At 41.4% G+C, this 20,781-nt stretch overlaps 1 protein-coding gene across 3 annotated transcripts in view; it reads right to left on the bottom strand.

Moving 5' to 3' along the window:
* METTL16 (methyltransferase 16, RNA N6-adenosine) overlaps positions 1 to 20,781 on the bottom strand; it is a 61,485-nt gene continuing 40,704 nt past the window's right edge. For all 3 annotated transcript variants that reach the window (XM_006214458.4, XM_031685406.2, XM_072939026.1), the window contains 4 exons: positions 17,919 to 17,988; positions 16,658 to 16,747; positions 8,213 to 8,386; positions 1 to 8,090 (listed from right to left, as the gene is read on the bottom strand). In XM_006214458.4, coding sequence (XP_006214520.2) covers positions 7,473 to 8,090; positions 8,213 to 8,386; positions 16,658 to 16,747; positions 17,919 to 17,988 — 952 coding nt within the window. In that variant the 3' untranslated portion in view covers positions 1 to 7,472. The remainder of the gene's footprint in view (positions 8,091 to 8,212; positions 8,387 to 16,657; positions 16,748 to 17,918; positions 17,989 to 20,781) is intronic.

Raw genomic sequence — 20,781 nt, 5'->3', positions numbered from 1 at the left:
GTCTTTGGGCAGTGTAATTACTGGTAGTTTTTATTTTCACAAGTTTTCTGACGCATAGATTAGTTTTATATAATCAGAAAGAAGTTATCACAGTATATTGCTAAATAAAAAAGATTATAAAACAGTAGCATACAACATGATCCCACGTGTTTAAAAATATATATGCATATAAAAATACTTCAATAACAAAATGTAAAATAACTCCATTTGAGTAGTGGAATTGTAAACTTTTATTCATTATTTTCTAAATTTCTTATAGTGAAAACATTACTTCTGTAAAATGAAATTATGTAAAAGGGGGAAAGTTCTGTGCTTTATCAGGAAGGGCCTCGGATAACTCGACCTGTTGCTGTGGGTCTATCTCCCATCCTACTCTTTCTTCTGAAAGCCCTTCTGCTTCACCCTTGAAAACAGGTTTCTTCACCCCCTTCCCTCAAACCTCTCTAAATTTGCTCTTTCTGCTGCTTAGCTCTGAAGGTCCCCAGAAATGGCTCAGGGTACCTTCGTGGTCCGTGTGAGATGCGGACCAGCACTAAGGCAGTGGCACCAGGGATGGAGAGGCTGGGCTGGATCTGGGAGATTTTTCTAAGCTGGAAGGTTTTAGACCCTGGTGGTGAAGGAGAGGAAGGAGCAGAGATTTCTAATCTGGACAGCTGGGTGGATGGCGACCAAGAATACAGGTGTAGACAAGCAGGAGAAGACAAGCTGAGTTTGACACAGCCCCAGTCCTGGGGGAGATGTCCAGTAGGTGGTTAGGTATGTGGATGCTGAAAGTTCAGGAGAGGTCTAGATTTGGGCATGCTGAATGTAGGAGTGATCAGCACTGAAGTCACTGGAGTGGATGAGGTCAGCCATAAACAGGAGAAAAGAGCAAACAAAGCCCAAGAAGAGGATCTTCGGGATTCTCCCTTTAAGAGCAGAGAAGAACTCTTTAAAAAGGAGGGGAGGCAGCAACCAGACTTTAGGAGCTCAAGTAAATGAGTCAGGAAAGTGGAGGCAGCAAATATTCAGACAGTCCACCACCTGGAGGTAGAAGAGGCCACAAACTGATGGTGGTCCACCAGGCTTCCATAAAATATTCAAGTAGTTGTCAGGATTTACAGTAAATTTCTCATAAGTCTGGATTTCTGGCTTCCCCCAAATAAATCGGAATCCAGTAACACTGGGCAGCCATTTCTGTATGGCAATAACCTGCAGGAATCGAGTAAAAGCTACTTTAACTCGGAGCCTGAGCTCCAGCCCTTCTTGCCTGGCCCCTGGTACAGACGATGAAGAAATACTTCCCTTGGTGAATGAGAGTCCTCATTAGTGCTCATCTGGAGTTCACCAAAATACAGGCCAGCGTTTGGTCTAGAAGCCCCGTGTTCGGCCCTGAAGGCAGGAATCCTGGGACACATGCATCTGAATTAGGGATCCTGTCAGACCAGAATGGGAACCCCTATTTTCCCAGCAAGACACACAAGGCCTCTGGAACTGCGAATCTGTGGGGGCAGGCCCGGCCTCACCCGCAGTCCTGGCTCAGCAGTGCTCTCCGGGCAGCCTTCTCTTTTGGGGCAGCAGCAGTGCAAGCCTCCTGGGGGCCGGACGGGCTGGGGATTTCCTGGCTCCAGTTCCTAGACTCAGCCACACTCCCTGAATGAGTCCACCAGATGGCAGGCAGCCTTTCCTCTTCTCCAGATTTGCACGGTCCGTTCCCCCACCTGGGGAGGACAACTTGCAGTTTTTCTGATGATTGCTATCTTCTCCAGCAAGATCAGAAAGTACATCAGTTTTGTGCTCTGTATGTGAAATACTGGATGCTGCCTATTTAAAAAAAATTCCTTCTTCTATTATTATACAATTAGGTATCGTCAAAGAGTCATTACCTAAATAATTACCAGTTACTGTACATTGATTCTGATCCAACATGTGCTTGCACTAGATATTTTGTGGTTTCACTAATTATCTGTACTACTGCCAAATACAAAATTCTATAAAGATTTGGTAGCATAAATTAAGAACTAATTATAAGCAATTTCAGTTATTAAATTTTGTTCATTGATAAAAGGCTGGAAAATAATATTACCTTTAAGTGCTAAATTGTGAAGTTGGGTAAGAGATGCTTTCTCTCTCTTCCCTGTGACTAAACTGAAGTCTCCTTCCCTAGAGGTGGGTCAGATAAGCCCAGAAGTCCCTTTCCATTCTGAGTATAGCACTTATTATAAATCTTGAGATTTGGTACCAGATCCCAGTGTCCGATCTCTGGACCAAGTTCAAATCCCACATTTGTGACTTAACTCTGAGAACAACCTCAGGGCAATCTCTTAGCTGTCACTTCTTTAAAGTGATCACACAGGGACCCCATACCTCTCTGCAGGGTTATTTAGTGAGACAACTTACACAGAGGACTGCCAGTCAGTACTGTTAAACCCTCCATTACCTGGAAGCCCAGATTTTGCTCTCGGTCAGAGTGGTAGTCTATACCTGCAGTTATACAGCCCTCAGCCTTTTCACTGGATTCTCTTGGTAGAAAATTTTCTGACCAGAAATTGAAACTCAAAGGATGATCAGAGATGAGCAAGTTGAGAAGCCTACTCTCTGTTTATGTATTCCTCCAGGTACTACAGTAATTCTCTCACTTAACTGCTGTTATAGCTCTGTGAGATAAAAATTCTTCATCTTTTGTATGCCTTAGTGAGACCGACTTGCCCTGTAAATGGAACTGGAATGTGAACCCAGGTCTAATGAGCTGGGAAGTCTGTGCTTTCCTCTGTTTTCCATTCCCCTAGGATGACTGGGAAAGCATTGGGGACCTATATGTCCTCTTGAGAACATCATATACAAGCCAATCCTGCCAAGTCCGCCTACATTTTCCTGGTCCACTCCTATCTCAGTTCCCTGGCTCATAAGAAGCACTGGTGATCCTCTGCTTCCTTGAAGAGTGCCTGGAATCCCTGATGTTTCTGCTTGGGCTAAGAGAGGAGGAGAGGCTGCACCTCAAAGGGTGTTCAGAAGTGCAAGGCCTTCACTCAGTCACAACACAGTCCCCCAGAGTAAAAGCAAAGTCTCCAAAAGGCAGCATTAGCTGTTCCAAAAGGGAGCATTAGCTGTTCTAACCAGCAATTAAAAAAATAAACCACTGTTTTAGTCATTTGGATGAGTCACAGCAGAGGATCTGAATGTCTCTACAGAGCAGAGCAGGAACTCCCTGGTATGTATGTGAGGCCCTGCTGCTCACGGGCTTTCTATTACTGCACTGGCATGAGCGCCATGCAGTTTGTACTTGGGAGAATTAGAAGGTTCAATACCATCACTGCCCGGCTCCAGGAGGCAGAGGCCAATCATTCTCACTAGTAAGCCTCTGCTGGGTTTTACTGGGGTTAGTGCGCACTCAGCAAACTGATTCTCCCAAGCACTAGCTTCTCCACAAAGGATGTAGTCACGTCCCTTTCCTAGCAGCACCTCCTGGCCGGCTGTAAAATGGCTGCACCTTTGAGACCCTCCTTCTCCCAGAGGGCTTCTTAGTTTTCCAAATTGGACCTTCTTCCTTCTAATGTACAGATCTGCTGGGTGACCACCTACAACATCTGATTCTGGGCCAGGAAAATAAGGGCGGCTGGGGCTTCTCTGTGAGCCCACACAGACCTCAGGGTTGGTGACAGACACGTTCCACACAGAAACACCCCTTGTGGGAAAGAAGGCCCAGCTAACCTATATAATACACGCCCAACACAGAACCAACTGTGCCAACTTGTAATGTAAACAACACATCACATGCATGCTGTTCAGCTGGCCAGATAAACCAAGACAAGAATTAAAAGACAAAATAACACCAAAAGGTTCTTTCTTAGGGCTCTATATATTACTCTTCCTGCAACATAAAGCTTTTGAAAAGTTACTATTTAAAATCACTAAACATCCCCCTCTGGTACCTCCATTAACTAAAGACCAATAAAAAGTTGGTCCAAAGGACTGACCCATCCTGGATATATTCTAGAGTAGCAGGACAGACGGAAAGAAAAGAACAAAAGTCTACTGGGACCATAAAGAAACATAAAAAGGTTGAAAGAGTATATTCGACTACAGGGTAGGTTTTTCCTTCTTTCTACTTCTATCTTTCACATTTTTTAAATATGAAAATGTCCTTGCTTACATAAAAATATTTATCTGAGTAGCAACTGGATATTTCAAGAAAATACCAAGGACACAATTTTATCCACTCCCACAGAGAAGTTAAGGCACTTGATAAAAGGGCCAAAGATGCCCCCGTGTGGCTACAGAAGAAAATGCCTTAGTTTAAGTAAGATGGAGGAGCTATTTCTTTTAGGAGATCCCGAATTTTCTACAGGCCTTTTTGCATCTTTTCCACACCTTGCAGTTTTATTACTTGTCAGAACTTAGAACTTGGTGTGTTAACATGGTAAGCTCTGATTTCTATTAAGAGAAGAGAGGTTTCATGTTTTTAAAAATACATTAACTAAAGTTTTAAGTAATCCACATGCCCATTTAGATTAGCTGAAACTCCACCAGAGACACCAGCCCTACCAGGACATGCAGCAGTGCTCTGCTCTGTGACTAGCTGGGCAAGGGTGTGGGTCAAAGAACCAAACTGTCGTAAGCAAAGCAGGTTCCAAAGAACAAAAGTAGCTTTAGTCCCCCTCCTTGGAAAGCAAGTTCAGTTTCTGTTCCCACTTTGGTTATCAAGAGATGAGAAGCCAATGCCAGGGACCAGAATATAATTTAGGATAATGCCACAAAGACTGAATTCCATACCTACTCATCAATGTGAACTAGACCTCCAGACACTTAAGGCAAGTATCAATCAACATTATGATATATGAGTCAATAACCTATTTTTTTAAATTCCTTTTCCTCCTATGGGAGATACAGGCTACCACGTATGACACAATTATAAAGTATACGCATCGCTGAAAGAATTTCTAAATGTCTTTTAAAAATGTTTCCAATGTTCTCTCATTAGATAGAAATAAACTATTCTCAGAGCATGAAATGAAGACACACAAATGCAGAAAAAGGCACTCACAGCTCTAGCAGTGTAAGCTTCTCTTGTCACATACTTTTTAAATTCTAAGAACATTAGCTTAACACCTATAAAACGTCTTCCATGACACAAAGCCTTAGACCTCAGGCACCAAACACATACAGACACAAGATCCATCTTTTGTGCCTCCAGGTCCACAGAGGATTCTCCCAGAATCTCTAAGTACTACACTTAAACAAAGGCTAATACTGTGCCCGAAACACATTTTGAACCAAGGAGTGTAAATAATACACTCCTGTGATAACATGGAAAATTACTTACAAGACATCAGATGAGAAAAAAGCATAATATAAAACGGAATACACAGCATGAACACAACCAATCTGAACCCCCACACTCACACACCCCATCTACAGAGAGGGAGGTCAGAGACTAGAAGGAAACACTGAAATACCAATTGTGCTCCAGAAGGTTGAGATGAGGGGTAATTTTGTTGCTGTTTTCTCCTCATTTTTCCAAATCTTTAATGAGCATGCACTACTATTTTATAATGAAACAAGCAAGCAAACAAAAAATACCCAGTGACCACTTATCAAGTGAACAGCTGTCACCTAACTCAATTATCTGAAAAGTCTATCAAGATAGAAACTAGATTTGGGTCCAGCATGTGATTCCAGCGTGTCATGAGAGATGAGTAGTGCAGGATGCTGTGCATGGGTACAGGAGATGATCAGACTGCAGGAATCCAAGGCCCTGCATTGAACCCTGGCTCTGTGGGGCCCTGGACATTGGTTTCCTTATCCTGTCAAAAAAGAGACTGGACTAGCATAGTGGTCCCTAATCCTCAGTGAGTTACTAACCCCTCTCTCTAAGTTGGGGATCCTTCTCTCCAGAAAAAAACCCAAACATGCCCCTAGAAACTTCTGGAAATAACCAGGAGGCTATGGATTTTCCAGGTCTATGGGCCAAGTTAAGAACACTAAGTGGTTAATATGTTCTCTTCTGCAGCTCCGTCTCCACAGCCAAAGGGAGGTATAATATGGTCCTATTTTCATTTTCTGTATCTTTGCTGAGGGCCTGGTCTAGCTGCTGCCAAAATATGCCAAGGTCATCAGTTTTCTGCCCCAGTCAATAGCCACCTTTCAAAAGCACAGCTTAACAACTCAGTCACAGTCTTCTTTACAGATAGCAAGAAGCTCCAGCACCGTACTCAAAAATTTCAGGGAAAATAGGACCCTAGGCTGCTGGTGCAAAATCAAGCCATGAAAGTCAAGCATAGCAGGAGGTAACAGAGATGCCAAGAGAACAAAAAAAGAGGCTTCTTTTGCAGAGGCATTCCTGCTGCACTCTGACACTGCAATTAGAAACATGTTTTAAGAACATGGTTACCTTGGCCTCAGGATTTTCCAACAGTAACAGGTAACCACAGAGGGTATCACAAGGGGACCCACAAAAAAGCACTCTTTGATCGGCTGCCAATCTTTGATTATCTCCCAATAGACGAGACTTTCTTAAGCAACTTAATGCACATAACTATCTTGCTCCATTTCTTATTTCTATCATCAATCACTTACCCATTCAAAGCCAAGAAAATATTTTCCCCAAGCCCAGGATTCAAACAGGATTGACAGTTTTCAATTCTGAAAACACTTATATTAGCTCCACTTTAACTGCAGAAGCAAATTAAAAAAAAAAATCACACCACTAAAACTGCTACAGAACAGTACTTTAAACAGGCTGGAAGTAAGGAGATGGCTTCATTCTGCTGTGTCTCCATCACACTGGGCAGTTTTGCTTACCTAATTCTGTTTCTGAAATAAGCAACATCAAAACAGACAAGAGTCAGGAATGTGCCGACGTTTCCAGGCGCTTCCTGATGGGCCCTTCTTCCTGGCATTACTTAGCCTTCTCTCTCTGACTCTCCCACCACCTGCCATTAGGCCAGTTCCTGTCTCTGGACAGACACAGGGGACATTAACCACATGTGCCCGAAGTCCTCAGTCTTGAAGGTGACTCTAGGAGAGGCCAGGGCTCTCTGCCCTGGGGTACCACCTCCACTAGGGGGATGAGAAAGCCAGCCCTCCTTAAGAAGCAGCCGTGGGTGACAGGCAGGACATGATGCTCTGCACACTTCTGACCCAGATCAAACCGCAAAAGCAGTCTTGCGGCCTCAGAAAACCAGCCTAAAGCTAAGGTGATCAGCTTAAGTCAGGTTTAAATCCCTTAAGAGTTTACTGATGGATGTTGCTGATGCTGATAACCACAATTCTTTCTCTGAACTACCATACTACAATGCCCTGTAACTTAAAAAAATAAAAAATAAAAAAGGGAGGGGTGTTTTAAAATGGATTAATTTGTTTCTGGTTTTCTTAAAGATAATTCCACATAATGCTACCAGTGGGCTGAGGGTGGACTTCCTCCTGCCCTGCAACAGGTCACTCCAAAGTAAGCTGCTTTACAGAACCTTCCCAACTGTGCAAGAAGTTTGGAGTTAACTAGCAACAAGCCTGAAAATTTGGTTACGTATATAGGTACAAAGCTGGTTCATCAAATCCCTGTTCTGGCCCTCAACCCAATGCATTTCAACTAAGGCATCATCTACCTCCTTCTTAACATTTATCAAACATTTAAATAGGTAACGTCCAGCTACTCCTTGGAGATGGTTCCCCTTTTCAGACACTGGGTTGCTGAACTGCTCAGAAGCCTCTCGGTCCTGGGCTCCATGGCTAGAGCCTTTACAACCTTCCAAAACCTCCATCTCTCCCTTTTCCTCACTCCTTTCATCCTCCATGGGTTCTGGGTTTTCATCCTGGGAGAGCGAGTCCTGGTTTGGGCCATGGCCCTCCACAGTGGCAGATTCGCCTTCCTGGAGCGCACAGGGGGCACTCTCCCCGGGGCCTGAGGCCAAATCTTGGCTACTGCCACACTCTTTTGGGGTGGACTTTTTCTCTTCCAAGGCTTGGATGACGTTCTTGGGGGCTCGGGGAACTTCTCTCAATTGTCTCACTCGGTCTCTTTTCTTCCTCCTTAAATGAATCCAGGAGTTTTCTACGGCTGTTAGGAAAAGGCTAACTTCCTCCTTTCCACAGGGAACTCGTTTATGCTGAACCTATTTGGAGAAAAACAGAATTTTATCTGAAAATCACTTTTATCCATTGAAAACTCCTTTAAAAAAAGAAAGAAAAGATTATTGTAAGTACTTCTTCAATGTGCTTATTATTAACCAGGTACCTTCAGGTCGGTGAGAATTTTTTCAATCCACGTCGTCACAACTACTATGCCTTCTACTGTCTCAGAGCCCAGAGATGACGCTTTGAGGGATAATTCCTTCATCACGGACTCCAATACTACAAACGTAATGGGTTTCCTTGGCTTCTCTAATTTTCTTCGCTTACTCGGTGGTGACTGAAAAGAGAATGCATGGGAGAAAAGGGGAAGGTTATCCAAATAATTAAATTCCATGCATCATAATGAATTCAGCGAGGGAAATTTCCATGACTTCTGCTTCCAATTGCAGAGCAGTAAAAACACACAACAGGCCTTTGCATGTTTATTTTTAATACTTAAAACAACCCTGTGAAATGGGTTTATCACCTTCTCCCCATTTTACGGAAGGGAAAACTAAGACACAGAGAGGTTATGTAACCAGCTCAAGGTCACACATCTAGGAACTGCCAAGTTAGGATCTGAACCCCAAACGCAGGTTCTTTCTGCCATACCATGCTGCCTGTGTTCTGGATATCAATATGTAACTTGTCCAGTTACTAAATGTCCTTTATCTACCTGTTGTGCCCAAAACAGGCCTGTGTAATTATTTCTTTCATAGCAACTCAAGGACCCCAAGGGCACTGTGCTCTTCTCTATAAAGAACTGCATGGCTTAAAATCACTAACTTGTAATCCGAGTTTATACTTGCTGGGGCTGGAAAGAAAGCAACCAATGAGCCACAGTTTGTGGGATCACATGCTAGGAATGACCAGGGCCACCAGGGTCACACGGGTGGAAGAGGACTGTGGAATCTTGGCTAACACTAGGGCCAAGCCAGTGGCTGGCTAAACACTACCTCTCATCTGGGGAGAGGGGACACTAGACGAGAACAGTGGATTTGAGAACTGGTTCCACATAACTAAAGACTGTCATCTTTCTTTCACTTTCAAGCTCAGAAAGTGAATTTCACTTTACCCACTAGAGGGACTCAAGTTCCATTTTAAAAACCAAATGACACTGCTGTATTTAAAATGTATTTCTTTAAAGTAAAAACTTGCTAAATGTTGGGCTTTTTTAAAAAATGACTCTTAGCTAAGAGCAGATATATTACGGACACTTTTAAGAGACAGACTTATAGTTGCTGACAAATTGTATCAAAACTTAAAAAAAAAATTAAGCTAATTCTAAGGTCAGGGTCAAAATGAGCAGGATTATAAGGAGAAAGGCTCAAACAGGAAGACCACCGAGTGCGCTTGGAAGGAGTCTCTGATAATTGTGCTGCTGTTGACCCCAGTCCTGCCTGGAAACAGTGACAGAGCACATACAGATACACATACAGTAAGAATGCCTCATAGGAACTAATCAGGGACTCCCTACCCCACACATACACAACTAAATAGCCAGTTTATTCTACACTAGAAAAATTTTAGATGGCATTTCTAAGAAACAATCTACATTTTCTCTTTATACCAGGTAATAACTAGTAAAAAATGGAAATTAAAAAGACAGAAAACAAGCTTAGAAGAAAAGGACCAAAAACAAAGGGTGTGTGTATGAGTAAGAACCTGCTTTTGAGAAATGAATAGTGGACTCTGAGCCCTGAGCCTGAACTTGTCCAATTAATGTTTCAGACAAGATGAGACAAATTCATATTGACATTAAGACTCACTGACATTGGGTAATAACGGTAGTATTATTACCCAATTACTCAGCATAAGAAACATAATTTCTACAGTTGTGGAGAGCCTAACACTTTGCACTAAGGAGCTTAAGGCATGACTATTAAGCTGAGGGGTGAAAAAGATGGTGGAGTGTAGAAGGAGGATGGGGGACTAGAGTCAGAGTCTCATTCCCCTCCCTGACACGCAAGGCTGTTACCATGGAAAGGTCAGCGTCCCAGGGCCATCCCTGACAGCACACCAAAGGTTATCTACAAAATGGCTAAACGGATAGCGCCTCATCTCTCTTTTGACAGAGGCGGTAATCACTTGTGCTCACAAATTCCAACCAGCAAAATGAAGATATTGCTGTGTTTCTCATTTCCTGCAATATTCTTCTCCAAAATTAGGAACAGACTCATCATTTCTAGAACTTAAAGGAGAAAAATGCACCCTCATCAAACCTAACAAGAGCTCTAGCAAGGATCGTCTGTACAAGTTCTGAGGGAGTTAGAAACAACAAAATAGCCAATGCATGGTCCTGTTATTCCCGAAGTAAAATGAAAACATTTCCATCTTATGTACAGCTCCTTTACTTTGCATTCTGGTCCCAATGTTTCATATACAGTGGTCAATCAAATCTGGTTATTTCTGAAGATTTTTAGTGAATTGTTTTAATACAGACATACATACACACATTCTCAGGATTGTTTAGTTTTACTCTAATACAGAAACAAGGAACTCAAGAGAGATAATTTATACTTTAGAAATTCTCAAAGCTTTTAAATGATTAAAGATTAACTTAAGCCTGGCTTACAGCAATCATTCCTCTCCCTCTCTTGTTCGTTCTGCAAATTCTCAGTCGGCAGGGCCAGAGTAAAATGAAGGAGCAGGTCTTAAGAAAATGCTTGTAATCTCAAACCACAAATATTTTCAATGAAGAGTGCTATATTCAAACTACCATAATCTAGTTTAGAAGACAAAGTAACATAAACAATTCAACACTTTAAAGTGTAATTTAAAAAATCATTTATAATGGTTAATTCAGTTCAATGTAAAGAATCAGAAGGTGAATTTACAGCTGATTTAGGATTAGAAGATGAACTACCGTTTAATCACAGCTGAAATTACAATGTGAAAGAAGTTTAGTGGGGAGTTGTAAATCCCACCGGGGATACAGGTTTTATATCTTCTGAATTGCAAGGATTCAATGAATAATGATCTACAGGGGGAGGAGCTTCAAGTGTTACTAGAATGAAATCATAAATTGGACAAAAAACGTTCTTACATTTTTCAAATGTGCTTTACCTAGTAGAGCTATCTTTAAATTTCTTAAATCCTCACTCTCACTTTAATTTCTAGATCTCAGTGGTACAATCAGTCAGAAGACTTTCAAATTAGATGTAACCAGACCCAAATCTGTGTAGCATCTGCTATGCTGCCAAGGCTCTGCTGTTACCTACAGTGATGGCAGCAACTCCCAGTGAAGCCACAGGCTGCATAAAAGCATCAAGAGCTCCCTGGTATCTGCAGGAAGAGAAGGGAGTCATTCACTAAGGTCTGCTGAGCATGAAGCCACGGCTTCCTTGTTTTGACAAAGCAGCTTCTAGAATGGTCTTGAGGGGAAAGGAGTGCTCTTGGCCACCACACTGGGCTCTGCCAGTGTGCCCTGCTCTGCCACGCTCTGAATGACTACTGTCCCAGGTCCTCCAGGAACAAGCAGAATGTCTGTGTGAGCTGTGATTCAGCACAGGCTATCATTATTTGGAGAAACAGAGCCAAAGGGCCAACATGACACCTGGCTGGAACACACACAGGAGCTGTGCTGGGAAGGACAGCCAGACCATCTCACCTTATTCAAATGTGTATCAGCCCTGCTGCCATGAAGTAAACTAAATATTTTGCTGTCTAAGAGTGTGGCTTCCTTATTAACAGCCAGCAGGCATTTCTATTGTTATCGCATCTGACAGGTTAATGTTTAAAATGTCTTGAAATCATCCCTAGATCCATGTAAAAACAGTAAAGAGTAACAAAGCAAGGAGAAGAAAATTTATGTAGAACATTACCTATCTAAAAGGGGTGGCTATAACTACATGTGTATCTCCCTATATTGAAACAAACAAAAAACAACGGAAGGATAAATATAAAACTGTTTAAATAGTGACCCAAGGTGAAGTGAGGGACTTGGGGGAAAGAAACAAGAGGAAGAAGCTAGACTTCTGACTATATCCTTTTTGAGATTTGATTTTGAAACCATGTAAATATCTTTTACAATCAGAAAACAAAATTAAATAGTACAAAAAGGCAATCCCTGAAAATATAAAGTAAAATGAAACAAATGAACCTGACTGTGCACAGACTTCATAGCATAAACCCACAAAGAGGGAACATTCCAAATGACATTAAAATCTGTAATAAGATAGTCCTCAAGGACAAAAGAATGAAAAAGAGAGGAAAAAAAAAAACTATTTTCACAATCGTTTTGTTGATAGTGATGTTAATTTTGGGACTGCTGTGGTGTATTGTGGGCCAAAAGAGTAATGTTAGTATTATAGAGGATTTTGATTTTTGGCATGGAATTTTTGAATGGGAGATACAGACACTTGATGAAGTTAAGGAGAAACTGAACAGAAAGCATCAGCATGAACTGGGATATATTTTATCTTCAAAAAGAAAGTAATAATTCCTAGCTCTACCCACTGAAAAAGCCTAGAAACAATGGCCAACTCAATGCCCAGATAAATACCTCTAAATACCATTTCCCACTAAAATAAGCCAGACGTTCTTGGAGAAATAGTTGATGCCAGGTCTGGGATAGGAAAAAAATACGTGAACTGGGAACAACCTGTCAGACTACAGAGCAAGGAAGCTACCCAAGACTCTGTAATGTGATTAAGACAACTCAGGGGCCAAAGATAGGACATAAACTGTGGAACTTCTAATATGGGAGAAACAGTACAGTCAGGAAAACAAGGTGTAATTAGTATGGAAGGGAAAGTCAAAGGCAGATTTGAGAGGCCCAAGAAGCCACTGAGGAGCTGTACTCTCTGCTGGCAGTAGGTAGCCACTCAGAAGTTTTTGAGCAGAATGGTGAGCTTAGGATGAATCCAAGTGACTGTTACATAAAAGGCTGCTGAGACAGCCTATAAGCAGGGCAGTGAGGGGCTGCGTGAGTAGGTTAATCCACGGCCAGGCTGGAGCAAAAGGCAGTCCTTTGGCAGTACAGTGACCAAGAGCTTGGGTTGTGAAATTAGACTTATCTGGGCTCCAACTTCTTAGTCTCCAATTTCCTCATCTAGAAAGTGGGGATAATACCACCTATCTGACTGTTGTTAGGTTTAAATAAAATGACATGAACGTGTGTAAAGCATTCAAATCACAACAAAGACTGTATCTTGTGCTTCAAATCTATTATACCTATTGTCATCCTGCCAGCAACGTTGCTCCTTAGTACAAGTCCTGCATGGTTCCTTTTAACATTCAACAAAAATTGAGCACCAACTATGAGTCAGACGACAATGCCACCTCCATGAAGTCCTCTCAGAGCAGCCTCGCCTGAATCATTTCCTTTATCGAACTCCCTAACTCCCACCATTCTGGTCCTTACCATTCACTTCGGTACTTACTCATATAAATTTTGTATCAATACTTCACACATTTTCCTCACCCATAAAACTAATCATCATGAGGGATGGAAAACGGGATCTTATTTCTTTGGTATTATCACACTGAACGTTACACTTCATAAGAAAAGTAACTAAGAGGAGGGTCTTTAGCTTTGGTTCTGCTCAAGAGCTCAGCTCCCTAATCATCACATCTGTCTTACAGCATACTCTACAGTCTGGTGTAGCACTGGTTTTCTCACCAGATCTTAATGGCAGAATCCTTTCAACAAATAAAATCAATATATAATATTGATAAAAGCAGATCAGCTCTGGTTAAAATGAGAGCAGGCCCTAAAGTACCAGCCGGACATCTGCCCCCACTGTCATCCCCTGGGCACCTACACAGACTCGCTCATCCCTCTAGAACCAGCTGGAGAACCTATGGAACACCAAGTAGAGCACTGTCAAAAGAAGCCCTGCCACACACTAACCAGGCTACCTAAGAAACAAGCCCTCTTCCTTCCACTTGTTCTCCAAAAAGCCGTCCAGCTATTACTCCCTATACAGGAAAAACCTAGGCTTAAAGGAAATGTCTTGAACACGGGGCGGAGGGAGGGGAGGTGTGGGGGCTGTCATTTTTTTTAAAACCAGAGTTCCTGGGCAATGCTCAGACCAAGAGTGCACAATTTACTGGAGCCACATTATTTTTCCTTGTTCTTTTAACAAGTGTCAAACTTCTGAAAGCAAAGCAAAACTAAAATAATGCCTTGAGCAATTAGAGGAGAAGCTGAGACAAAGAGGCATTCTAATTGGTTTGTTAACATTCGGTAAAGAACAGTCCTTACAATATGCTTCCTCATATTTGTCATCAGTCAGAAATGACTCTACAAAATTATATCAACACCAGGACTCATCTTTTTGCTGTTAAAATAAATCCAGACAAGAGCAATGGGCTTTAGTGTGGGCATTTGAATCAGCAGTGAATTAGAATTTTTCAATATTGAACACCAACAGAAACGAGTCAGTAAGACTGAGATAAGTGAAACAGAAGTTGCCATAGTAACCTGCACATTTACCCTAAAAAGGAGGGAGTGGGGGTAGGGTGGGGAAGTAGGTCAATATTTCTGCTTAACTAGCTCTAGTCCTTGGCTTCCTGTCTTCATCTAAAGCAGCAGACTCCTCCCTCCCCACTGCCAACTGAAGTAAGAGGAGGAAAATGAGGTGACCATTCCAAAAAGCAAGGGTTGGGGAGAGGTCCAGACAGAAGGAAAGAGAACCAAGAGGAGAGCCCACTAAAACCTCCTGAGTGCCCTGGGACCACCCCTGGGAAAGCAGTTGCTGATCCAGGGCACCAGTGCTAAGAAACTGTTGCTGGGTTACCACAAATCAGAAATTGCCATTTTCCCTGTACCAGTTTAAGCGCACCTAATGGAACACTTGGGAATGCATTATTAACAGCTTTGGGTTGGGGCGGGAGGGGGTGAGTACTCTGGCGCGGGAGAAACCTAAGGCCCTTAGCAAGAGGCATTCTTTGATGGCTGAAACTATGAACAGGGTTCAAGGATGGCCTAAAAGACAGGGTGGGAGGGAGGAAGGCTTAGAAGATTCCTTTTCAAACTAAGTTGATTTTTCTAACACAGAAACATAGTGCTCTTTAATATTTTGATCTGAAATAGCTACTAATTCAAAAGGGTGAGGCTGACTCTGGTCCCTGAGATGGCACCGAAAGCGCCGGGGCTCATCGTCAGCTCTTCCACCTGCAATGCCAAGTGCGGGAAGTAGGTTGAACAGAAAGCATTTGGAAACAGGTGCAGTTCCATTTTCCTGCAGCTGTTAATGTCTACACAGGGTTAAGCTAGGGCGTTACTAATGATTTTAACCGTTTGGTGGGCAAGTCCTGATATTCTGGAAGATGACAAAAAAGGAGAATCCCTCAGGGAGGTCAAAAAAGCAGAGTCATATTTTTAACCAGTGGATATTTCAAACACTAATCTCAGATACCCTACTGCATGGCACAGAACTGAGTCTAGGATCCCATCACACAGGCCATTCAAACTTGACTGGGGAACTTATTTCAATCCAGCAGCACACCTACTTGCAGAGCATAGGAGGGAAAGGCTCAGTTTCAAATTTGAGCTCATGTGTTCAGAAACACCTGCAAATCGTCCGCTTTTACTTCTGCGCACGTCTCTGCTCCTCTGTCCTATGAGAGAAGGGAAGGAGGCTCGTACACACAGCAACATTTAAGAGAGTCTTTAGAGACCAAAAGTGGCCAAAACCTGGGGAAAGGAGCACCTAGAACAAGCCTATGGTGTGGACATGGGATTAGAGACCATAAGGACCAGAACCAGGCCTCCATAAATACCATGGGAAGAAAGAGCCCACCCTGAGCAATGCGTGCGGCAATGTAAGCTGGGCAGCTCCAGGCAACAAGTCGATCGATCATTCCTTCAAAGGAAACGTGAGAACCAACAGATGCCATTCTACTACCGCCCCTTAGCACAGCCCAGGAAAATTATTCAGTCTAACCAGCTCAGAAACATTTTTCCTTTACGTGCAGCAGCACGGAGGAGAAAGAGAAGTTTGTGGAATAAATCATTTTTTAAACGTTCTGTTACAGAAGAATGTTCAGGCTCAGGCATATGCAAAGTAGACAAAACATGACAATGAACTATCACTCAGCTTCAAAACCAGTCAATGTTCCACTGCTATTCTCAAAGCCGAGAAAGAACTCTTCACTGGAATGATCCCTAAGTTCTACACTTCAAAACCCCACAAACCCAAATGGCAATTTCTGTATCCACCAGGAAGCCCAGGAGACAGCTACTCTAGGAAAACAGCAGTGGTAAAGAAAAGAAAGACTTCAATTTCAATTCTTGAGATATGTCCAACAGAATGATCATACCTGCAAGGTGTTTCTACAGGTTATAGTGCCTGAATTTTCAATTTCTAAAAGATGCACTGCCAATTTATTTATGTTCACTGAGCGAGAATCACTGAGTAGCACAAACCCACAGAGAAAGCTCCATGGCTACTGGGGTCAGCCTTCCAGGACTCTGTCTGGTTTACCACCACTTTCCGTTCTGACATAAGCATTTGGGGCAAACTTCAGGGAAAAAAGACAGCATAGATTTAGTTCATTTATGACTTTCTAAAACCCACCATGTGCTGGAATTCAGAGAAGCTGAAGGGAGGTCTCTACTTACTGGTACTGTTACATCATCATAAAAACTCCAAGCTAAAGCCCATCTCATTGTCCGACCTTGACAGAATTCAGTGTAGGCAACTTTAGGAACCTGAAACCGAAAACACAGTATCTCATCATTCTATTAATTTTACTAATATGTTTCTGGCTGCTGTCTTATGTTAAATTATATATTGGTCTTTCTTTTTATCAGTTAACAAACACTACAGTCCAAGAACAGTTATGCATAGCTGCCTAACTAATCAGTGAATAAATTATCTCTCAACAAATTATAGATTTTTTCTTCCCATAAAACATTAGACAGAATTTATAGTTCTGGCTTGAAGGTCCAATATTTGAAACACCCAAAACAGCCCTCAGAGAATCATTGGTAAAATGATTCAAATGCTTTTTGTTTTCTTTTAGGAAACAGAGCCACCGAAGTCTACCTAGGCACAGCTATGTAGTCTCCCTTTTGTCTACCAGATTTTAGGAAAGAAAACAGAACTACCTTGTAGCTGTTACAATTTTAACAAAGAAAAGTTGTTGTGGGGAAAATACGATAAATAGAATGTCAGAAATTTGGTTCCACCACTGACCCCACATCTGAGCCCCTTCTCTGAAAAGTCATCCTGCTCCTGCTTACTAATGCCAAAACACCATAAAGTGGGAGGGGAGACGGGGAAGTATCTATTTGTCACCTGCTTTTCAAAACAAAAGCAAGGAGCTGAAATGGTGTGGATCACACCACAGTAGGAAGCACATCGGACTGAGGACTGTTCTGGTTCCAGCTGTTCTTTGATATTGGTAACTAGACTGAGACCTGGAAGACCAGCCCCTTAACTTATGTAGCCTTCAGTTTCTGCACTTACAAAGGAGTCAAGACGTGGGGTCAGTAATAGGTAGACACCAGGTTTTTTGGTTTCTGGCTTCTCTCTGACATTCTACTCATCCTGTTTTCCCCATCTTTTCTTAGTGGTCAAAGAAGGTCTTATTTTAATAATTTATAAAAAGTCCTCTTTAGCCCCCAAATTACAAAATTAAAAAATAAATAAGCAAAGATAAAACAAACAAACAAAAAACACATTTAGAGTTTTAAGGTATAAAGGTAAATTCTATACTCCAAGTACCATCAAAAGTGGATATATCACAGGGGGAGGGTATAGTTCAGTGGTAGAGTGTGTATTTAGCATGCAGGAGGTCCTGGGTTCAATCCCCAGTACCTCCATTAAAAAAAAACAAACAAACACGGATACACCAGAACAGTAATGACAAAGCCTTACCCCTTGTATGCGAAGTTCTTCCTTCAGAGGAGCCAGGCTGCATTTCTTTCCCAGCATACAGCTATACCATCTAGAGAAAAAAAAAATCAGACAAGTCAAACACTTTTATGTGGTTACATTTTTAAACTAAGCATTGTAAACAAAATGAGAACAGTAGCAAACAAATATGGAGTTAAGTTACAATTGACAATAACAAGAATTGTATATAATGTATTTAGACAAAGAACAAATCTAGGGAAGGGAAGCAAGCCCAAAGTAACTTAAATAAAAAGCTACTTAGCCTCTCCAATGATTTTAGGGCTATTTCTATTTGGAAAGAGACTGAAAGAGAGAGAGGTCTCACCTGTGCTGCTCAGAATATAGGTCATTTATCTCTGGGACAGAAATTAGTTAATAAATAACAATAAAAAATACGTAAACACCCCCTACACCATATTAAGAGAAATTGTGAAATCTAGCATGACTTATATTTTCAGATGCCTTTACCTGCAAAAATGTAAGAATATATATTGCATTAATATGTAAACAAACAAAAGAATATATATTGCATTAAAGTTTCAACAGAACATGAAATCAATTTCTTCCATGGCAAATACAAATCCAGAAGGGGGAGTATGAAGATGGAGTGAACTTGTTAAAATGTAAAAGGATAGAATTTATTTCTTCTGATTATTCTACAAAGTTTGCAAAGTATAAAATTGACACAGGACTTCTGCTTTAGCCTATGAAGGATTAACTAGCATGGGAATTGCCTTTCAACCATAAACAACTAGGAAACTGGACAAAATATATGAAACAATTTTTCAGACACTGGATAACTGCAGTGAAGACCTATGATCTCAGAAAAACAAGGTGAGCCCTACAACTGCCAGAGCTTACTGCCTGAAGGAAATTTCCAAGCTGCAATGCAGGGAACGGAAACTCAAACAGAGCCCAATAATCTTGCTGAATTAATGAGATAGAGATTGGAGTTCAGAGAGGCTGAGGCAGAAAGGATTTGAAGAGCAAAATACAAGAGAGGAAGGAGCTGCACAGGGAGAGAATTCTGGGCATCTGCAGAGGAGTTCCCTGGAGTATTTTGCAGAGTTATGATCTTCATGTGTAGGTCGGAGCTCCATGAGGCTAGGGAAAGAACTCTCAGAAAGCAGTAAACGAAACAATTCCTAGATTCCAGACAGCTGGGACATTGGGAATGAAGCAAGGATGTCCACTTTAAACATTTCTACTCAAAGCTGTACCGTAGATTCTAGTCAGAACAATAAGGTGAGAGGAAAAAATATATACAAACTGAAAAGAAAGATCACAGATAAAGCTTAATATAAAATCAATTGTTTTTCCTTATATACACAACTAGAAATTAAAATTTTAAAACACAATTTACAATAGCATCAAAATACATGAAACACCCAGGAATAAAGTTAATATAATATGTGTAAGAAAACTATGAAACATTATTAAAAGAATTTCAGGATCTAAGTAAGAGATATATCACGTTGGAATGGAAGAGTCAACACAGTTAAGGTATCAATTCTCTTCAATTTGATCTATAAATTCAACACAATCCCAACCAAAGTCCCAGTAGGCTTTTTCATAGAAATTGATAAACCAATTCTAAAATTTATATGGAAATGCAAAAGATCTCAAACAGCCAAAACGATCTTGAAAAAACACCAACAAAATTGGAGGACTTACACTACCTGAATTCAAGAATTTAATTATAAAGCTTTGATAATCAAGATAATATGGTAATGGCATAAATATAGACCTACAGATCAAAAGAATGGAATATAGGCCAGAAACAGACTCGGATGATTTTAAACAAAAGACACTGTTATAAAAATGAAAAGGCCAAAAGAAAAAAAAAAAAAGAAAGAGAGAGAGAAAAGGAAAGAAAAGAGACAAACCACAGTCTGGGAGGAAATACTTGCAAAACATGTCTCATAAAGGACTCATATTTAGCATACATAAGGAACTCCTACAACTCTGTCCTAACAATAAGAGCTGAACAAACTGAAAAGTCAACAACTCTTCCTATATCCACAACAGAAGCAACTCATAGGGCCTCTAAAACTGGAGATAGACAGGTGAATACAAAGAATCACAACTTACCAAAGCAGAAACCCACCAGCAAAAACTCCATGGGAACAACCAAAGCTAAAGTAGAGAAATCTGAACTACAACTGACAAATTATTGGAGATTCAGCATTGACAAGTCTGAGAAATAAAAACTCCAGGGGCACCCAGTCATCAGGGACCCCATGCTTTTGTGAATATTATCTACAGGAGCTTGACCAGATTCTCACAATGAGTACAGGAGGAAAAGTCCCTCAGGCTATCAGCAGCGGGAGGGGAAAGGAATCATTTTGAATTAGGGCAGAGCATCCTGTTCTTAGCAAGGTCTGCCCTCAGGAGAAACCAGTTAACCAGAGCCTCACTTGTTGGGGTTATATGAGAGCCTGACTGACCCAGAGGAGGGGCACAATCCAACTCCAGCCTACCCTAGCCATCCTTTTCCACCAAAGTAGGGGAAAAAACTGAGAGGCATGTGTGAAGTTCACAATCCAGAGGTACAGGCTCATCAAGAGACTGAGACCTACTCATAGGACCACAGAATGCTTCCCCTCCCCCACATCTTACCACCACATTACTGAAGACCTATCAGAGCAGTTCCTCTAACCCAGTACATTATGTCCTCCTATTTTAATTACAAAACATGCTAAAAGGCAAAAAACACAGTTTGAAGGGATAAAGCAAGTATCAAAACCAGACATGGCAAGGATGTTGTAGTCATCAAAAACACTGTAACAGAAAGGAAGGATGCTTCTGATAGGCTCTTAAGGAGACTAAAGACAGCTGAGGAAAG

This window comes from Vicugna pacos, chromosome 16, assembly GCF_048564905.1.
Source record: "Vicugna pacos chromosome 16, VicPac4, whole genome shotgun sequence".
NCBI lineage: Eukaryota > Metazoa > Chordata > Mammalia > Artiodactyla > Camelidae > Vicugna > Vicugna pacos.
The sequence above is the reverse complement of the archived record's forward strand: the minus strand, read 5'-3'. Positions and strand labels throughout refer to the sequence as shown.